At 39.5% G+C, this 20,053-nt stretch overlaps 1 protein-coding gene across 1 annotated transcript in view; it reads left to right on the plus strand.

Annotated features, from left to right (window-relative positions):
• LOC139338462 (cadherin-12-like) overlaps nucleotides 1–20,053 on the plus strand; it is a 112,483-nt gene that overhangs the window by 22,507 nt on the left and 69,923 nt on the right. The window contains exon 2 of the mRNA XM_070973477.1: nucleotides 4,208–4,905. Within this exon, the coding sequence (XP_070829578.1) occupies nucleotides 4,600–4,905 (306 nt within the window). The 5' untranslated portion in view covers nucleotides 4,208–4,599. The remainder of the gene's footprint in view (nucleotides 1–4,207; nucleotides 4,906–20,053) is intronic.

Genomic DNA, 20,053 nt, shown 5'->3' on the forward strand with positions numbered 1-20,053 from the left:
CAACTAGACATTTTGCTGATCTTGCAATAGTAAAAAATATCTGCTGTGGCATCAGCAGTTGCGGTGTAGTCAATACAGCATGCCTGAAGGTTCCAGGTCAATGAAATCTATAAGTAGGTTATCCACTCTTAAGTACCACTCCACTTACATTTTCTTTTCAAAATTATTTTAATGCTGTGTGAGATTATGTGCCTGAGCTAAAGGCTCTCTGGAGAGCACACACACACACACACACACACACACACACACACACACACACACACACACACACACACACACACACACACACACACACACCTCTCCTGAGAGGCATTTTTACCATCTCGAGTTTCCGGGAGCACTGATCCATGACAGTCTGGTCATGTGATGGTGTAAGGGGCAGTGGAGCACAGAAATGTCCCTCTTGACCCAAAGAGGAATGTTGATTTTTGAAAAACATAGTATTAATCTTCATGGATGCTCTGAGGATGTAATAGATTTTCTGTATTTGTGAATTAGATTTTTCTTTGTCAAGTCAAGTTCATATTGCTGTGCATCACCAGACAATCTGCAGTATACAGTGCCTATAACACTGACAATGGCTTAGGACAGCTGAATAATAGAAGTGGACCAGCTTCACAACACCCACCTCCTCAACTGTAGCAGAAATGCTACAGCTGAGAGGAGATCCAGTTGTTTCCACTGCACTGGAAACAAGTGAACCGCTTACCAAATCTGCAACTGACTAAAGCCCAACTGCAGCCTACAGCAGTAGTTAGTCTAGGCTAAACAGAGGGAGAGCTGTCCTTAATGTTCAGGCCCTGTGCCCCCTTCTAATTAATAATTCAAAACCCTGAGTAAATTGTTAAGCTTGATGTATTTTTAGAATTAACAATTTGTATGTTATTTCATTGTGGACAACTCAAATTCCACTGCAGGACATAGTTTATGCAAAGAGGAAGAAAAGGCAGGGGGTGGTGAATGGGAGTTTAAGTTAACTGTACCTTCATTGCCATGAGCAGATAATGTAGAAAGCAAGAATTCTTATTTTTGGTTTTGGACAAGAAAACAAACAATCAAAAAAACAAACAAAAAAAGAAGAATACAATATAGAGTTTTGGAAAATTGTCAGATGTTGATGTTTTCATCTGGTGAAAGGGTTGTTTTAACAGAAAGGGGAATTAATGGAAACCAATGCAATGAAAACAAGTTAAGTTAATTATTCATCACAAGGTTAAGGAAATTAAGAAAGTGTCATATTTTTCATAGTTCTGTTTAGGCACTTAAATAGGCTGGATGATTTTTCCCCGTTACCTTAGCCACATCAGACACAGATGACTGTTTCACTTCCAGGGCTGAAAAACAAACAAACAAACAAACAAACAAACAAACAAACAACCAAGTAAACATAATCCAAGAGGAAATTGCATTGTATGTTTTGTTCCTCCAGAACATACAATGTTGTATATGCAACAGCAAATACAAACATTGGCTCTGAGGTGGCAGATACAGAGGTGCCATTTTGTTTATTCCTACATGCAAAAATGCTCCTGATGTACAGTGACATGCTGTGCACAACACAGCAGTATTTATTTATTGCTTCATTATTATCATTTCCATGTGTAGACTGAATCTTGTTTATACGACATGAAAGACAAGATAATACTTTATTGATCCCCAGAAGAGAAATTCAGGTGTTCAGCACAGGGACAGAAATAAAGAAAAGTGATTGGTTTGCTCTGTGTTCTCTACTGCTGTTGTCCAGTTGATGTAAAAATGTGAGTGATAGTATGACTGTATTTAAAGAATGCAAATAGTAATAATAATAATAATAATAATAATAATAATAATAATAATAATAATAAAAATAAAATACAATTCTTGAGTCCTTGAATACACAATGGACAATTTACTGGCTAAATACATTGCAACTCATTTCAACAGTCATTTCCATCCATCTTAATTAGCAAATTTCAACATTCTGAGAAACTGCTGACAGACAGACAGATCCAGACCAATCAATTAAGTTTCAGAGTCTAGACACACGAGGAGTTTACTAGGATAAGATTGTCAGTGCAAAGTCTGGGGATATAGTCCGTCACTGTGTATTTGTCTGTAGTGGAAAAGTAATTGGTTATGGATGCATTATTCTTCACATCAGGGCTAAATCATTAACAAACACATGACATATGGGTGTGTCCTGACCATGAAGACAGTAGCGCCAAAGCATTGCCAAGGCCCTCACATGTGTAATCAACATGGACTCACATGCTCTGCACATTGCTGAGGAGTTATTTTGAGATGTTTCATAAATATGGCTTCTGGTGAATCATACACACACTGAATAACAGCAACCAGGTTAAACCTGCAGTACTTGGGAGCATGTTGATAAATGAGAGGAATCATTCTGTCCTTACGTGAGTGATGACATGTCAGTTTTGCCCTATTTTATGATAAATTGTGTGGGATAATTCTTCTCAGTTGTGTGGAAGAAACATTGGATAAAAGTTTTCATACTAGACCTGATAAACACTGATGTTTTCAAAATTCACACTACTTCTCTGAGTCATACCCACAGACTTTATATTGACAAATACAGGATCATATGTCACTGACATAGACTGGAAATTGAAGCCAATGCAGAAGTACCTTGCACCTGCACTCTTTCTATTTGCCACTGGCTGCAAAAAGAAGTCCAATCATGTGTAAGCTTACAAGAAAATGACCCTACATCTCACTTGATTTATCACCTCTGTCAACAGTTTGCTAACGAGTTTATAGTCTCAATCACTCGTTGTGCAACGTGACATTAATTTTATAAATGATGTTCCTGTTTTAAGTAAAATAGATGAGAAAGCAGGGTATGCTTTAGGCCGTGTCTATCTTGTGATTGACAACTCGCTTCTATGGCCTGTCTTCAGGTTCTCAGTCAGATCCAGTCAGGATAGAAGTGTAGCAATGTATTAACCTGATGTGTAAAATGGTTTGTTACACAGACAAATCTGGGAAGTCATCTATGGAAACTGTTTGGAAAAGGGCAGGCACTGTCGATAAATACTTCATAGGTGACTGGTTGAACAATGAACTACCATGGACTGACTCGAACCGATCAGATCAACGAACCATATGACTTAGTAGGAGAACGAAACTGTTGTTGAAGTTTGTCGGGAGAAGAGTGAAAACATCTTTTCCATGGAGAAAAGGTGTCAGTGCTGTTCTTTGCTCTTCTTTCAATGAAGAAATGCTCTCCAGTTCACATGTATAGCAGCATCTATACTAATCTCTGTAGGAGCCAAAATTATTGTTTTTGAACGAATAGTCATGCTATCGTCACACATAAACCATGCCCATTCACAGCTGCCAGTAATTTAACATGATTGTTATATTTCTGGAAAACTGACAATATCTGGTATAATGCAATGAAATGCAAGGCAATCTTATTCCTTTAAAAATGACATATATAATGCGGTTTTCAAAAAGTGCCTTAAAAAAGCAAACAACACTTCATCAACTTCTGCACGTGCAAGTGCCATGCATCAGCTAATCCACCAAGGCTGCCAATCTTGAATGCTTAAGTCTTTTTTCCAATTAGATCCCTCTGATCTCATTTGATCCTTGGTCCCTCGCCTGATGTTCTGGTGACCGTAAATGAAGCAATGATAGCAGTCATTCAGACTGAGTAAACACCTGTCATCACCTCTCAGATGTCTTTTTACTTCAAGCAAGAATCATCTTTTGTTTGATGTTTAATTTTAATTAAGTAAAATGTTTGGCCAGGTAACCAGGTTCCCTCTGCTCCACATCATATGAATATATAATTAAAACCAGCATGATCCTGTCAAGGGTGTGGATATCTTGCTGAGGGCATCACAATGTCCATAAAGAGGAAGGTGTGCCTTTAATTTTGTTGTCCAAATACAGTATAAAAAGTAAGCACAGGTGCAGACTCTTGTCAGATTGTAGTTCACAAAGTCAAATGGATGTTTGTTGTGATAAAAAATTGCCTACTTGTCATGGGGATAGCCCAGCTGTCATCATGGAACATAAGTGTGGAACTTTGTTTACCTGATAACAGGTATGCAGCATATAAGTACTGCATACAAAAACGGTGATCTTAAGATGACGTTTCTCGAGATACCATTTTATTTATTTATTTATATTTGTCAAACTGCTATTCCCAAGGTCAAACATTCACACCCAAGATTTTTATCTTCATGTTTCCCTCCAGGTGTCTAAGCTGAGGACTGAGAACTGAAGAGAAGACGAGGTTGTCATCTTGGTTCCTGTGCAGTCAAACTTCAAATGTAATCTGGATGTCACAGAATCAGACCAAGGAGTTTTTACTGTAAACACGAATCGTTAGACAGTCCATTCAACATTAAACCACCAAAGTGCTCAGTGACTCCCTTCTCCAACATAATGATCTTCAGTAACTCTCACACTGCAGCGAGGGAAGTGCATTAACAGACCTCTCATCATCTTGGATCATATTGGAATTTAAACACTGTGTCCAATGCTTACCTGTGGGGCAGATCCACCCTTGGATGTATGTCCATTTCCAACCTGGAAATAGCCAGCTTTTTGAACTTTCACTAACTTTTTTGATAGCAATACTCCCTGATGATCACAAGGGAATATGTCACTCTGTTTCTGGTGGGCTCCTGTTTCCTGTTGGACTACAGCTCCCAAGTCCCCCTGCAGGCTCAGCTCCAGAGCAGAACCAAAGCTGGAGTGATGTCAGCCAGGGGAGGGACTGGAGGTACGACTGTGAGGTCACCTTCAGGGGAAGTGAAATCATTAGAGGGCAGGATGAGGCTAAGGAGACATGGGAGGTCGAGGATCCAGCGTATTAAAAGAGGATGGGTGTGGAACCAATTCTTTGTGCTGGAGGAGTACATGGGATCTGATCCACAGTATGTTGGAAAGGTAAGTAAATACTGCTCTCATCTGACCCTTAAACTTTTGAAATTTGTTCTCCAGCCAGGTTGAATTTCAATGTATTTTTTTTTAAAAATTGAAGAGCATGTTTAAAAGGAAGAAGGAAAGAGAAATACAGTAATTAACATTAAGAACACATACCATTACCTAGAAAAAATGGAGGAGAACCAAATCAAGTGCAATAATCCAGCCCTGTAGGTGTGACCAGAGGAGGGTTTGTGCTGAGAGGAGGAAGAGGAGCAGTTATGCAGTAATTACAGTAGGATCATAAATTGAAATTCAGGATCAGAAATTGAAATTCAGACACTGTGGTACACTGTATGTTCAAGAAAGCTGGTGTCAACTATGTGACAACCCTCTCCCTGCAAGACACTATATAGCCAGTCAGCCATTCTTTGTCTATCTCCATTGCTGCTTTTGATTTCTCTATTTGTAAATAAACTTAGAACTTACTTCAAAAAGTGATGGAAAGGCCGTGTCTGCTGTGACCTTTCTTTCCAGTTGTTGTACAAACACTTCATGCTCTGTATCTCCAGTGATGGAAAAATGTGTGCCGTATTAATGCTTTATCACCAAAGGTGTTAGATCAAGGCAGGCAAGCAGATATGGCTCTCATAAACCCTTACGTGTCCACCTTACAATGAATGCTGTCTTCCTCCTGCTACTCACAAGATCTTTTTGTAACAAAATTTGTATCTTAATCCACATGTAAAGCAGCTATGTAGTGGTAAGTAGGCCTCTGTTCATTGTTTCCAGTGCAATGTGTGGGCTGCACAGTGAGTGAATGAGGAGGGGCTGCAAACTGGCATTTGCAAAATGCACTGCCACTCAAAAAATAATTATATAATTTAATGATAACAGTTAATTGGTTTCACAACTCTTTCGCTTAAAACTGAATGAACTATTCAGATTAGGTGAAGCCATGCTTTTCACAATTACTCCCACTTGCATCCCTGCCTCTTTGTTAGCTGGTAGACTTATCTTTCACAAATCTGGGGGTCTTACGACAGACAGATTTGAATGGTCAAAACTGACGCAGCAGAGACTGATAAAGCTCCTAAAACACTGAATCGATCTTTTTGTTAGACCCTCCCTGTCTGCCAAACACCCATGTCTATCAAAGTCGATGCCTACAGCTTGGAAATATAACTTTTTGTTGATACAATTGTCGTCTCCAAGCAGTAACCCTAAACGCAGGTGACATCATCAGGGTTATTTTCTAAGACTTGACAAAAGACATTATTCAACTGTTTTCACAGGCTGAGTAGCACTGACCGTGACTAGTATTTTCATAAGTAAAACTGATGAAGTGCCCCTTTAAATGTGTTCATGTATGGTTATCTTGACAGCTTAAGGCAGGTTTCAGTCAGCCTGATAATGTGAGCTCTGAGTTGGGTTTATGGAACGGCTTAAACCTGAGCTAACTGCTTACCAGTACAGTTTCACAAGTAATGTTACACTTTGTACACTTCTTCTTACACTTATGGTTTAAACTTGTGTTAATTTAGAATAATAGCTTTTCTTAAGAATGAATGTGGTTCAAACTAATTTCCTGCAGTTTTTTTTTTTTTCCTTACGTAATTATTGATTAAGTCTGGAAACATCTTGACTCTCAGTAATGGTTTCCCAGTGCAGACCAGTTTTCAAACCTTTTAAACTTCCCTTCATCTTAGACAATGGTGTTTGAGGGGTAAGGGTCAAGGTGAGTGGGGAGTTCTGAAGCCTTTTACTCCTCTTTGTTGTCTGAGTCTCCTCTCTGAAGACTGTGCCTACAGGATCAATGGCTGCACTGTTCAGTAATTGAAGACAACATCCGAGGGAAGGAAGTATGTCTTGTAGATAAAATAACAGCCAAAAGGGACTCACTCCTTAACCGCAACCTTAGAAAAGATAATACAGTCACAAAGACTTTAATGTTGAATTTAAAAGGGTGGTGAATGTGCATTACCTCGCGTTTCAATAAAATCTATGAAACCGCTTGGTGCATATCACAAACTATACTGAGGGTTCTGACTTATAGCTTCAACACAAGACCGATTGGATGAGATTCTCTTTAAGTGAAATTGTTCATTGGGTCCTCCATAAGTCTGACAAAATAATTAAAGATTTCTCCATAAAACTGACCTTTCAGGCCATTGAACGAAAATTGAGGTAAGGATGTATCTGCGGGTTCTATTTTTGACTCTACTGCCGGCATGGCGCAGGCTGCACACCCCGCGCAGTGGCATTTTCGTGCAGTGCAGGCAGGCGCACGGCGCACTTGGTATTTTGGTAAACCGGGACGCACAGAGGTGCACCAGGATGTGCGGTGCGGTGCAGTAGGGGGAGTTGTCGGCATAATCAGCCGGCAGATTTGGATTTTCGTTCCATTTTGGTCCACGCTGGCGGCGTAAAAGTGCGCTGAAAGCTCGCCACCCCAGACCTGGTCAACTCTGTGCGCCAGCGGCGCACCGCTGGGCAAGTGGATTTTTGTAAACCGGCAGAGTCTGCCTGGCATTTCACTGCAATCAATTATTAGCAACAGCCATGATTCAATGCAACTGAATCATCCATCTGAGTCACATACAGTCAGACCTAAATTTATATATTTTGATCAGTATCTCATCTGACCACATCGCAAGTGCGAATGTACACAGGTGAAACAGAGATGCAAAACAAATCAATTAAAATCGCTGTGCCAACCAGAAACAGCCGTGGCATCCTACAGAGCATATATACTGCATCTATCTCAGAGCACTCGAGAGACAGAGAGAGACAGACACATGGAAAAAACGTTAGTGATGATCGTTGTCCGCTATTACCCACGTCATTTCATTCCAAATACAAATGTGATCATAGTAATGCTTAACGTTATCTACAAAGATGGAGTACATTATTGCTTTGCTCCCCTGAGGAGGAGGAGGATTTACCATCTAAGGACCTCATATTTAGACATGAGTCACGTCAGTCTCCTCCTGGGAGAAGTTTGGGTGTCGGACACTTTCCTGCACAGGCTCAGTCATCCTCGAAACTTGCCATGCGCCTCGCCAGCGGTGTTCTTAAAGGTGAGGTGAGGAGCTGCTGTGATTGGTGAAGATTTGACTCGGCTGTGTCAAACCCACTCCATGCCTTCTCCCCTCCCTCTTTCTGATTTGCGCCGCTGGGTGGGACTGAGATGAGGGGGGAGTAGTTGCGCCGGCAGCGTAGTGCACGAAAATACCAAAGTTTGCGCCGCCACGCCCCATTGGCAAAGCGGACCTGACTTTGCGCTGCGCCTGCGCCGCACTGGCGGAGGAATCGAAAATAGAGCCCTACATCTCTAACCATAAACTAAAATAATATCAGAAAAAATTAAAGAAAATAAACCATAACATTCTGCTATGTAGTTTTCTGTCACCAAATATAGATTTTTGTCTCTGGAACACTGTCCTTTGCTGCCTTACCTTTGATTAATGTTCAACCCCACCATCTTTTTAACAGAAAAATAAAGTTAAACATTGTTACCTATGAATACAATATGAATGTTGTATAATGTTTTTTCCCCATAAATAAAATACACATTTTTTCAGTCCTGAGTGGTGTCTGCAGAGCTTTTTGTCAGGCTGCACACAGCCACAGCAAGCTCCATCAGTCAGAGGGTGATGCTCAAAAACTACTAGTGCATATGTTGTTCGTCCACATCAGAAGGCACAAGTGTCAATAGCTGTGCTACAGTCATGCTGGGAGACAATGGGCATAACAGCACACATTTTCAGACAGTATCTTCAGGAAGACATCTATAGTGTTGCACTCAGAAATAGCTGTGCAAAGAATGAAAACAGAGATCTAGAAAGAGAAGTTGAAACCCTGCTTAGTATTTCACCTGCGCACACATAGACAGTCACTGTGACAAGAGGGTGTGAATATTAGATTGCTGGTTTCGGAAGGTTTTATAGGAATAGTTGGACACAGCACCACAATGGCAATGTCAGAAAGGTGTTGAGGGAGGGATTTTTTGATGCTGCTATGCCAGGTTCAGACTTCATGATTTCAGACTGATCATAGCCACACCTGGCAGATGTAGTGCATCAGAAACAAAAGTGGACATTGGTCGTTTTTTTCTTGTATAGTCTATCAGAGTGGACGACAACCAATGCTGCATTTGGGACTCCCCACCTTTGTAGCCTTCCACAACATACTGCACAACATATTCCATGATGTTGACCAATAGGAACACAGAGAGCTCTTGCGTGCATAATAGTAAACATGCAGGTCATCCGCTGATCACAGGTTGACAATTCAGTGCCCACCTCCTCCTGCCCACACGTTGAAGTGGCCTTGGGTATGACACTGAACCTCCATTTTTCTTTTTTCGTTTTTTTCCAGTATCATACGCACCGTTTTGTACGCAATGTGTTTTATTTACATGCTTGTTCCTGGCCCTTTCTTTCAGATGATACCACACAGGTTGCGAAAGATGACATGATATGATTGGTTGTGGACAAATAAGCAGTTTGTCATGTTTCTTGGCAAAGACATTGCAAACAAAACACAAACAAATATAGACATCAGCTTTCTCTCAGGTAAAAGTTTTAGATAATCATGAAAGTCCACATTTTGTGCTCATTTTCACTTATGCTTTCCAAAACTGGAAACAGGCTAAGCCTAGCTGAGATTACTGCAAAATAAATGGAATTAACATTGTTGTACTGCATACTACTATAAAAAACAGAATGTGGTACATTCTACGTACGGTGCTCGTCGGTAGTATGTAGTAGGAGGTTTAAAATACAGGCATTCAATCAAACAGCACAGGCCAGTAAAACAAGAAGAAGATGAATATAAGTGTAGGTGAGATGGATGGAGCACAATTTTGTGCAAGTATCTCACCAAATGGGAGGAGACTTAACCGTATGTAATGAAGAGCAACATCAGTCAAGGTCATGCTTTCTGTAAAGTAAGCCACACAGATTTAAACGTGTCACAGAGGGAAAATCGACATATCTGCCAAGTAATAAGCAACCAAAGAGGTGCAGAAACCTGCTTTACCAATGACTGCGTTTATACTATCTCTGCCATCCATTGTCATAATCATTTTCTTTAGGCAGTTGTCTCATTTACCAGTAGCCTCTCTCAAAATCACAAATGAAGAATAATGAGTAAGTGATGTGCACATATTCTTCAATTAATACATATAAAAATAAATTAATTGGTGAATGTATCTGCCCTTTTGTCTTTTCATTTAAATAATGCAGATATGTTCACAGCGTTTCACTGTCAACCAGGTATCTGAATCTGACCACCTAACTGTAGTCACTTACTTAAATGGTAAATGAGCTGTATTTATATAGCACTTTTCTAGTCTTACTGACCATTGAAAGAGCTTCCACAACATGAGCCAGCATTCACCCATTCACATACACAGTCATACATTGGTAGCAAGTTGCCACCTGCTGTTGATGGGCAGGTAACCATTCACATGCAGATTGCACAGTAGTGGGGGTATTTTGGAGTTCATTATCTTGCCCAAGGATGCTTCAGCATGTAGGGGCCAGGGATGGAACTGATGACCCCTCTGATAAGTGGATGACCACTCTACCTCCTGAGCCACAGCTACCTCTTAATGTAGGAACTCATCTTTGTTGTTCTGATATTATAATGCAAGTGGTTGTCCAGTGTTGATTTTAGGATTAACTGTGTGTAGCCTTGTCTAAATTTAATGGACATGTGGTAAGGGTGGCTGGGAGGCCCAGGGCAAATCCCAGTGTTAGCAGGTATGCGTCAAGTCAGTGTATGCCGCTGTGGTTTATATGACTGTTCTGGACAGCGGGGGTGACACTCTATATTGAAAATAATGGACTTGCTCTGTAAAGAATATCACACCTGTGCATTTGATGTGATAGCAGGGTCATGCATATTAGGACAGGCATAATATACTATTGGAGGATAGACTGCTGGAACAGTAGAGACAGTCAGTTGATTTCATTATTGCTGAAGTTCTTCTTTTTACAGCCTTTTCTTAGCGGCATCTCTCAATTCTTTGGCATGTGCCAGTAGTGTATATATGCATGTAACCTATGCTAATGAAAACCGATCGACCGTGCACCTCCAATTTATGCTCAAGTAAGATTTACCATTCAGCACACCTGGGTAAGAGCAGGCTTAGATGGTTAAGATCATTTGGAGCTGACTTCTCTTTTTTGTCTTTCAACAAGAAATAAAGAGAAAATGTAGAAAAATTTCAGAGATTGTTGCTTCATGAGACCCATTATTTGGTAATTGAATAAGTTTCCATGCTAACTCCAAATGACATTCCTGAAAGTATTAGGAGGAACTTTAGATTCTCAGGATGCTGCTGTTGATGTGATCCATTTGGCAGGCTCAGTTGCCAGCAGCTCTCCACCAGCCTGCCTAACACAGTAGACTGGCAGCAGCTTTATCTGTGCAGGAGGCCTGAGACCTCCAGCTGGCACAGAAAGAGAGATAGAGTGAGCACGAGAGGTAAAGAGAGGGTCAGGGGCAAAGAGAGAGGGGGATTTCTGTTGGTGTCAAAACATATCAGCATCACGTGGCTCAGAAAAAAAGAAAAAAAAATACTGTGATCTTAAGAAACCTGGCCTCCTCTCTTTGTATGTGGACAACTTAGTTAACCTGATTTGAGTTGACTGAGTTAAGGTGATGATTTAATACAAACCTTTTTCAGTTCTTCAAATCTGGCTTAAAAGTTACCTGCTGTTGCTGGCCACGCCTGCAATGGTACAGGCTTATTCAGTTAGCTGGGTCATGACCTGGTCAAGACTTTACAAGGTGAACTCCACACATGGACTCCTTTTCAGACACAAGTGGCTCATGTCTAGTGACACATATAATTATGATTTGTGGTTAAATCTGTCAATCAATTGGGTGTAATTATCAAAACAGTACATGAAGAAGAATCAGAGGGACAAGAAGAAGAAGAATTGGAGGGACAATCCCCTTTATTTGTCACACAATTACATACATGCAACACACGCCATGCAATTTGGTGAAATTTTCCTCTGCCTTTAATCCATCCTGGTCGCCTTCCTCTGCGGCAGACCAGGAGCAGTGGGCTGCCATCCAACTGGCGCCCTGGGACCCCATCTCTTTCGTCACCATTGGTCAGGTGGTGATCTTCTTGCATGTTTTTAGTGGGGTTATTTTTATGGAGGACACCCCAGGTGAGCACCAGGAGAACATGCAAACTCCACACAGAAAGGCCCCTTTTTCCTCGAGCAGCAGGCACTGAAGGCATGGTGGAGGACACGCCACCAGCGCCCACAGCAGGATTTGAACCGGGACCTTCTAGCTGTGAGGTGACAGTGTTACCACTTGTGCCACGGTACCACCAAATCCAAACCAAAAATAAATACCTGTATATACTATGCAATTAAACAGACAGCACAGTTAAAAACTTGACTATCCTATTTAGTTTGAGATATTTTTATATCTGCTCTCAGACTGGTGTCTTGTATGTCTAGTAGTTAGTCTTACTTGTATTTGGTCACAAACCTAATTATTGGACGAACAATTAATAATGGCTTGATGATGACACTAGAAGAAAATTCAGAAGATCACCAAAGTTATTGCAGTTCATCATGAGGGTAACATGAATGTCTGAAGCAAATTTCATAGCAAAGCATCCAGTAGTTGTTGAGGTTCAGCCTGGACTGTAGTCTGTTGTATCTGTAGGACGTGTGTGGACATCGGTTGTGAACTGTATTGCCCATGTGTACTTGCATGATTATGTGAAGTCATTGTAAGATGTACAATTCCTTTTTGTGAAACATTTGGGCTGGTGAAGTTTTGGTTAAATCCTAAGTGTTCAGAGCCTTTATTTGCCAAGAGGTCTGATGAAGATGTCTGTCCATAATGTGCTTTGCCTAGTGTTGTATTGGTGTTGTGTGTTGTTGAGTCTATAATTCTCAAGAAAGGCCTTGTCTTGCCTTGTGGAGGCCTTGTCACGTTCTCTTGTGGAGACCATTTCTGCTAATGTAACCAGTCTCATCACTGTGATATAATGTGCTTTCCCCTTCTCTTGCGTATGATTTAGGTCTGATTCAGGTGACAGAGACAGTTTTATTTGAGAAGATCTTCAGAAAGTGGAAGACAGAGAGTTTTCAGGGCAGGAGTTCTCATTGTAGCACAGGTGCAGCAAAAGGCTCTAATTGAGAGGCAGACTAATTTGACAACATTTTCCAGCTGACAAATCCATACGTATCTGTCTGTGATCCAATGTGACCATCGCCCTGGCTCAGCGACAAGTCAGCTTCTGCTGTGGTCTCACAATTAACAACAGTCTGTCAGGTTCAGGTCAAGCACAGCATAATGATCCAGTCCACAATTAACAGCTCTTTAAAATCAACGCCAGGCACATCGTACTGTATTGCAAGCACTCAGTGTTCTTACTGTCCACAGCAGCTGTGTGATCTCCAGCTCTGCCAGTGTCCACTACATCAATAGTGTATCAATACCTCCAGTGCTCTCCTCTCCTTTTGATAAATGACCCTCACATAAAAATAACAACTCTCAAGTACAGTAGTTTCTGCAACAAACAACTTAAATAATTAATTTGCATTAAAATTGAATGTGCAGAAATAGGACAAAGTACTGTTCTTCAGCACAAGTCATTTATTCTGTTGTGAATTAGCTCAAATGTTCTGTTGACTTGCTATGAATGTATGTATGTTTGTTTGAAAAGGTTTAAGACAAATATTCCTGTGTTGACTCATTTTTGGTAGTTTTACTGACAGCATTATAAAGCTCATAATGTAATTCTTGCATGATGTCCACATTTATCAACAACAGTTACAAAGATTCTGAGAATTAATGTACACAGACATTGAATCAGTGACATCGCTGGCTTCAACAAGCTTCGTCTGCTTTTTAAAGATTTTGAGGTTTTATTTCGATACACCAGGACCTTTACGGAGAGAAACATACAATTTGATTTTACAAGTTGTGCATTAAACCTGCTCATGCAGATATCTTAGCTATGCCTCCTCAAAACTGCAACTACATGTCAGCACTACAGCAGCTACAGAGAGCTTGTTGATAGTGACAACAGTATTAAAAAGGTTGAGGAAAGACACAGCTATGTATTTATTCTGCTGCCTATTTTAAAGTCAGGCAGTGACAAAGCAGAGATCAACAAGAAATTCCTATTTGAATTTGTGTTATTAATTTGTGTTTAGAATTTGACTGAAAATGTGAAATATAGAGTGCTTGCTGGTAGATGATTATTTTGACAAGTTTTTAACCTTTGTGCTACATATCCGCAAGGCAGAAAAGCTTATATAGAGAATGATCACATGCAAGAGGAATGTCCTAAACGTCACACAGGTTTATTCAGTGTTATGCTTTATTAAACAGATGTGTGTATGTATATGTTTAGTTTTGCATAGAACATGACAATTGAGTGATAATTTCATGACAGTGCAGCTGTTAGGATAAACATAATGACATTCAGTTTATACTGCTGAAAGTGTTACAGAAATATTACTTGGTCAACTTAGTAAGACTGCCTTGGTGACATTTATGTAAAAGTGTTACAGACGCTTATTCAGACATGTGATCAACATGTAAAATTGCCATTGCAAAAATGTAAAGAGGAGCATATCTGAAAAGGGTTTTACGAACACATTAGTAACCAAGATTGGAATAGTAAAGTGCTGGAGCCAGGCACAGTATGATCAGCTGGGAGCTGTCTGTGGGGCTGAAACATGGAAGTGGCTCCATGATGAAAAGAACTGGAGAACTGACAGATAATTTGAATGAAAGACACAAATGTGTTTATCATGGAGTTTTTTGTTTTGTTTTGTTTTGTTTTTTACTTCTTGCTTTTATCACATTTGTCCTGTGAAGATACCTTATTCTGATATCTTAAAACCTCAATCTTGCAATCAGTGTGCCCAATTATCATGGAACCACATGAGGTGATTGGAAGATACTTTTTTTTCTGGAACTCATAGATTGTGGATAAAGTCTGTATCACACTGACCTCCTGCTCATACATTAGTACATTTTCTTCCCTGTGCCATCTCTGCTTAATTCACCAAAACTGTGCGACTGAGTAATGTCATAGTACATTAGGTGAATGGCTCCACTTTGTTTTATTCTGCAGCTTTTAACAAAAGTTATCCTGTTCCATGTGAAGGAGCACAGAAATTGAATTCACAACGATGTGAATGAGCTGCCTTATTAGCTTTGATCAGATGCTACTATACAGATCCACTTAATGTTCCAACTGTGTAAAATCAGTTAAGATTAAGATAATTTAGGTAAAGTACAGTTTTTATCAAACTAAATGTTAATTCAAAGAGACTTGGAGAAAAGGTCTGAGATCAATTAGCAGTCGAGTTAGAAACAAACCCCCCAAGCTAAGGCATGCTTCAGCTCTTTGCCCTGCTGTACTCATCACAGTTTTATGTACACAGTTTTTTTCTGTTCGGTGACTTATTATGAACTGACATTTCAGGAATCCAAATAAATAAAAGCAACACAAATCCAAATAAAGTGATTTAGAAAATCTGGATAAATAAACTGTTTGACAGTATGTTGAACCTCAAACACAAAACGTTCGACCGCCAAATGAAAGCAGTGATTCAAGTTTTCATTTGGATACTGATCCTGGTCTGAATGTTTTTGCTCAAGGATACATGCATGCTAGTCGGGGATGGAGGGCCTAGTTTTACAAACAAACTACAGACATGGAGGAGGACACGTGCAAGGTCTGAATAGGCTGAGTAAGCTTGGCTTCACTCATGCCCAGCCAAAGAAGACTTGCGCCCAGAGGCTCCTGATTAATCTGCTGTTGGTGCAAATAGCAGGGTCACAGCTTGATTATCACAGGAGGAGGCAGGGCTGTGTGAAGGAGGGCACAGAGGGAATCACATGACCTTACGCCACTTAGAGTTTGTGTCAGAGTTTTAGTGCTAAAACCTTTGATTGAATCTGTGGAAGGCAGGTTTAGAAGATTATGACAGAGCTGGAGTCTGGTTTAGCTCAAGCTGGTCTGCTTGGGCTAAAGGAATTACAACTACACACATGCACATCTAATCAATTACCAATTACATCTAACAGGCAAACAAGTCACACAATAAAGATGTGTTTGCACATGGCATCTGTTGCAATGCTTGTCCTAAAACCAGCGTAATTCTCCTTCACACTGAAGTGCATCCAGCACAGAAAGTCTACAGTTGGTCAGGAGGTTGAGAGAGCAAAAACAAATATATATATATATATATACACACACACACACACACACACACACACACATACACACACACACACACACACACACACACACACTTTACTATATTATTATTATTATTATTATTATATCATTATTAAATCATTATCACAAAAGAAACATTTTAATTAGAACAAACCAACATTTTTTTGGGGTTTTTTTGTTTTGTTTTGTTTTGTTTTGTTTTTCAATTTTTGCTTTTATCCACATAAGACACACAGCAAGCACACAACTATAACACCTTTTACTCAGTGTGTTACAGTGTGCAACAATTCCAGCCAAACTGATGTGTCGGATTTTACATGTTTTGGTACTATCTAGTAATCCATTACGTAAACAATACTATTTGTTTAATATCTATTTAAAATCCCTTTTATGAAATTCATGGTCTAAAATTTTGGCTTGCAACCCACCTTAAGAAACTACAGTCATTATAATGCCTTGACTGTGTATCTGTATATCATTAAGGTAATTTACCTGATTTGCTTAGTTAGCTACTTCATACATGGCATAATGGTTGAAAGCTAATAAAACACAAATTTACAAATAGCTTTTAATATAGCTTGATAAAATTAGGGATGTAATCAAAAATGTGGACAATGCATAAAATCACACAATGAAATATTAAAATCTAGGTAAAGATAAAGTAGAATAAAAACAGATAAAAAGTGAATGTGAAATAAGATGGAATAAAGACAATCCATGAAACAAGACAACATTTTAAAAGCAGTATGTAAGCGCGAGGCAATGCACAAAAGTTTCTGACATGTATTCGGAAGTCATACCTAGTGAAAGGCTAAAGTGAAGCTTTTAGCTTTGTTCTGGCAATTATGTGTTAAAAAGCACAAAGTCGTTTGTTGTCTTTCTGGGAGTTTATTCTTACGCCTGCAGACAGACTCATCCTTGCTGCCTCGAGTGAGACGCAAGAAGAGAGCCCAGAACAGGGGAAGTTGTCAGGTTATATACAATACTTTATCTTGTAAATCGGATGACATTACCATCAGAACAATGTCAGCACAATAGGCATGTCATAATGTGTTGTTCAGTCAGGACAATGATCAATCAGCTGCTTTGCTCATGCAGGATGTTCCCTTAATCAGTAGATGAGTACATCCGTGGTGTCATGGTCAGCAGATCAACACATACAGTACATACACCTAATCAAATGGCATTGTTAGTCATTTGGCTTTAAGGTAGTGAATGCTTACGACTGAGTAAAGAAAAGACGAAATCATTTGGTTCACGACTGAGGAGCAGAGAAGATGAATAGTAAGAATTCCCATTACAGCTTGCTTTTGAAAATATTCTATTAGCTGCTTCCCTCATATCTGTAGGTAGTGTGTTCTAGAGCTTTGGGGTGCAATGGACAACTGCTGCTGGAAATGTCCAGTAAACCAGCAGCAGATGATCACAGTGTTCTTGAAGGCACATAATAAACAAGGGAGTTAGTATGTAGCTTGGTCCTAGTCCATTAAGGCTTTGTATATGAGGAGGACCTTCAAATAAATTCAAAATGGTCAGCCAGTGCAGAGCAGCTAAAACTGGACTAATGTGCTCTCTCCTCTTGGTTCTGGTTAATAGCTAAGCTGCAGAGCTTTGAATGTGCTGAAGTCTCTCAGTCTTTATTGCAGGAGGCCAGTAAATAGTGTGTTACAGCAATCAAGTTGGCTTGAAATAAAAGCACGGATGAGTTTTCAGCATCTTTTTTGTTTAGAAATGGTCATACTTTAGCAATGTTTCTAAGGTGAAAAAATGAAGTTTTAGTCAAGTTGTTGATGTGGTAAGCTAAGATCTAAACACCAAGCATTCAGATTTGTATCAGTTACATTATTGTCAGTGCAAAGTCACGTCATAAATGGTTAATCTGCACTTACCACAATATGCACTCTGGTCAATGGTGTAATTGGATTGTAGTTATAGAGCTAAACCTTGGTACTGAGTGGTTCATAACAGTGCCTTAAATTTGCTTAACTGTGAGCATAGATCATTTTGGGAAAAGACCTCTAGTAGCTGTAAGACCAAACAAGGAAGTGGTGTAATGTTCTTTTGGGGCAGAAGCATTCGATTAAAATTCAAAGATGTAGAGAAATTTTTCTCAAGCAAGGCCCAGAACATCATAATGTCTAGCTTGCATTATGCATCACATTCCATATACTGTGTATTGAAGTAATCTTGTAGTTGTATCCCTGTCTGCATGTGGTCACAACTGACTGACAAATGAAAAGAAATAAAGATAGTACAATTCAATATTTGAACAGTATTTATTGTCACTTTTCATATTTAACCAGAGGCACAGCAGTCTCATCCAATTTTATGATAAATCACGTCTTAACTAAGTGAACAGTTTTAATACCCCCTTTTCTCTTGGTTTTCCTCTTATATCTGGAAGGACCCTATTAACAAATGAATGTATTTTTTTCATTACAAGTGAAATAAGGGATGGGTTTAAAAATAAAAAACACAAAAGAGCTTTTCACAAAAAGAAGTAAGATATCAGCTGAAGGCCTCCTCGACAAACCACCTCTCAGTAAATGTTTTATTATGCTAAATCAAAATCCAAGCAACTTTACACACATTTCTGGTGGATCGATCACATTAGGTTCTTAGATCATTCAATTTCTGTGACTTCAGTTCAGATTTGAGTAGGTTTGCTCAAAAGATGGAACATATGGTTTTGAAATGCCCATGAGAAGAATGAACATGTCAGAGTCTGTCCATTCCTGATTAAAAGCTTTGTTGTTGCTGTCTGCTTTTCTGTTTTTAGAGTATGCCACATGAAATGTCTTTCCTCTGAGACCACTCGCCTTGTCTCTCCGTGTGTGTAATCTAGCTGGCTCACTGACTCAAGTCAAAATGCTCATCCCATTTCACAGATTTCATTGGCTGAGTAGCATCATGTGAGATGATTTACAAAACATGCAATTGGTCTGTGAGTTTTCTGGGCCACTAAACCAGTGCAATAAATACTAGAAAAGCTGCACCAGTTAAAATAGAAATGCTCCATCAAAATGAAAAAAATTCTTAATAAATTTTTGATCATAGGTCTGGGCCAAGATAGGGTGGGGTATGGGTTCAGACCCATCCCAGTGTGGAGTTCTGAATGGATGGATGGGACAACAAAACAGACTTTAACATGACAGGCTGCTGTTTATTTCCTGTTTCCTACACATAGATGAGTTGGTTTCTAAACTATAATCACAATCCTTTCCTGATCTTAAGCAAGCAGTTATTATTGTAGCCATGACAATGAAGGTCTCCTATCCTTAACAAAGTAGTAATTTGAACCAAAACCATGATCTTTCCCTAATGCCGAGATCAGACTACACAAATCTAGCCTGATTTTGAAGTGATTTTGTTGAAACCGGCCAAATACCAGTGTCGTGGCCAATTGTATCAGGTCAGCATCTATACCTTGCATTCGCTTTTAATGTTGTAGCACATCCATAACTGTTTTTTTGTTTGTTTGTTTGTTTTTTCAGTACACAAGCCAGCCAGCATCACACACAATGCTTGTGTCAGTTTGACTGACAGTCGCTTCACCTGCCTCTCTGATGATCTCTGAACTTGTGTGTGATCAAGAATTAAGACATTCTGTGATTAATAGGGGTCATACGTGTAGTCTTGCCAGTCACCCAACCAAGACATGGCAAAAGTTTGTGGCACTGTGATCATTAGATCTGACACGATGACCAAAGACCTTACCTAAGATAAGATAAGATAAGATAAGATAAGATAAGATAAGATAAGATAAGATAAGATAAGATAAGATAAGATAAGATAAGATAAGATAAGATATACCTTTATTAGTCCCACAGTGGGGACATTTCAGGTATTACAGCAGCAAAAGTGGATAGCAAACATAGAGGGCATCAGTAAAAGGACATTAAACATTAAATATCAACCAAACAA

The sequence above is a fragment of the Chaetodon trifascialis genome, chromosome 11 (assembly GCF_039877785.1).
Source record: "Chaetodon trifascialis isolate fChaTrf1 chromosome 11, fChaTrf1.hap1, whole genome shotgun sequence".
Taxonomy (NCBI): Eukaryota; Metazoa; Chordata; class Actinopteri; order Chaetodontiformes; family Chaetodontidae; genus Chaetodon; species Chaetodon trifascialis.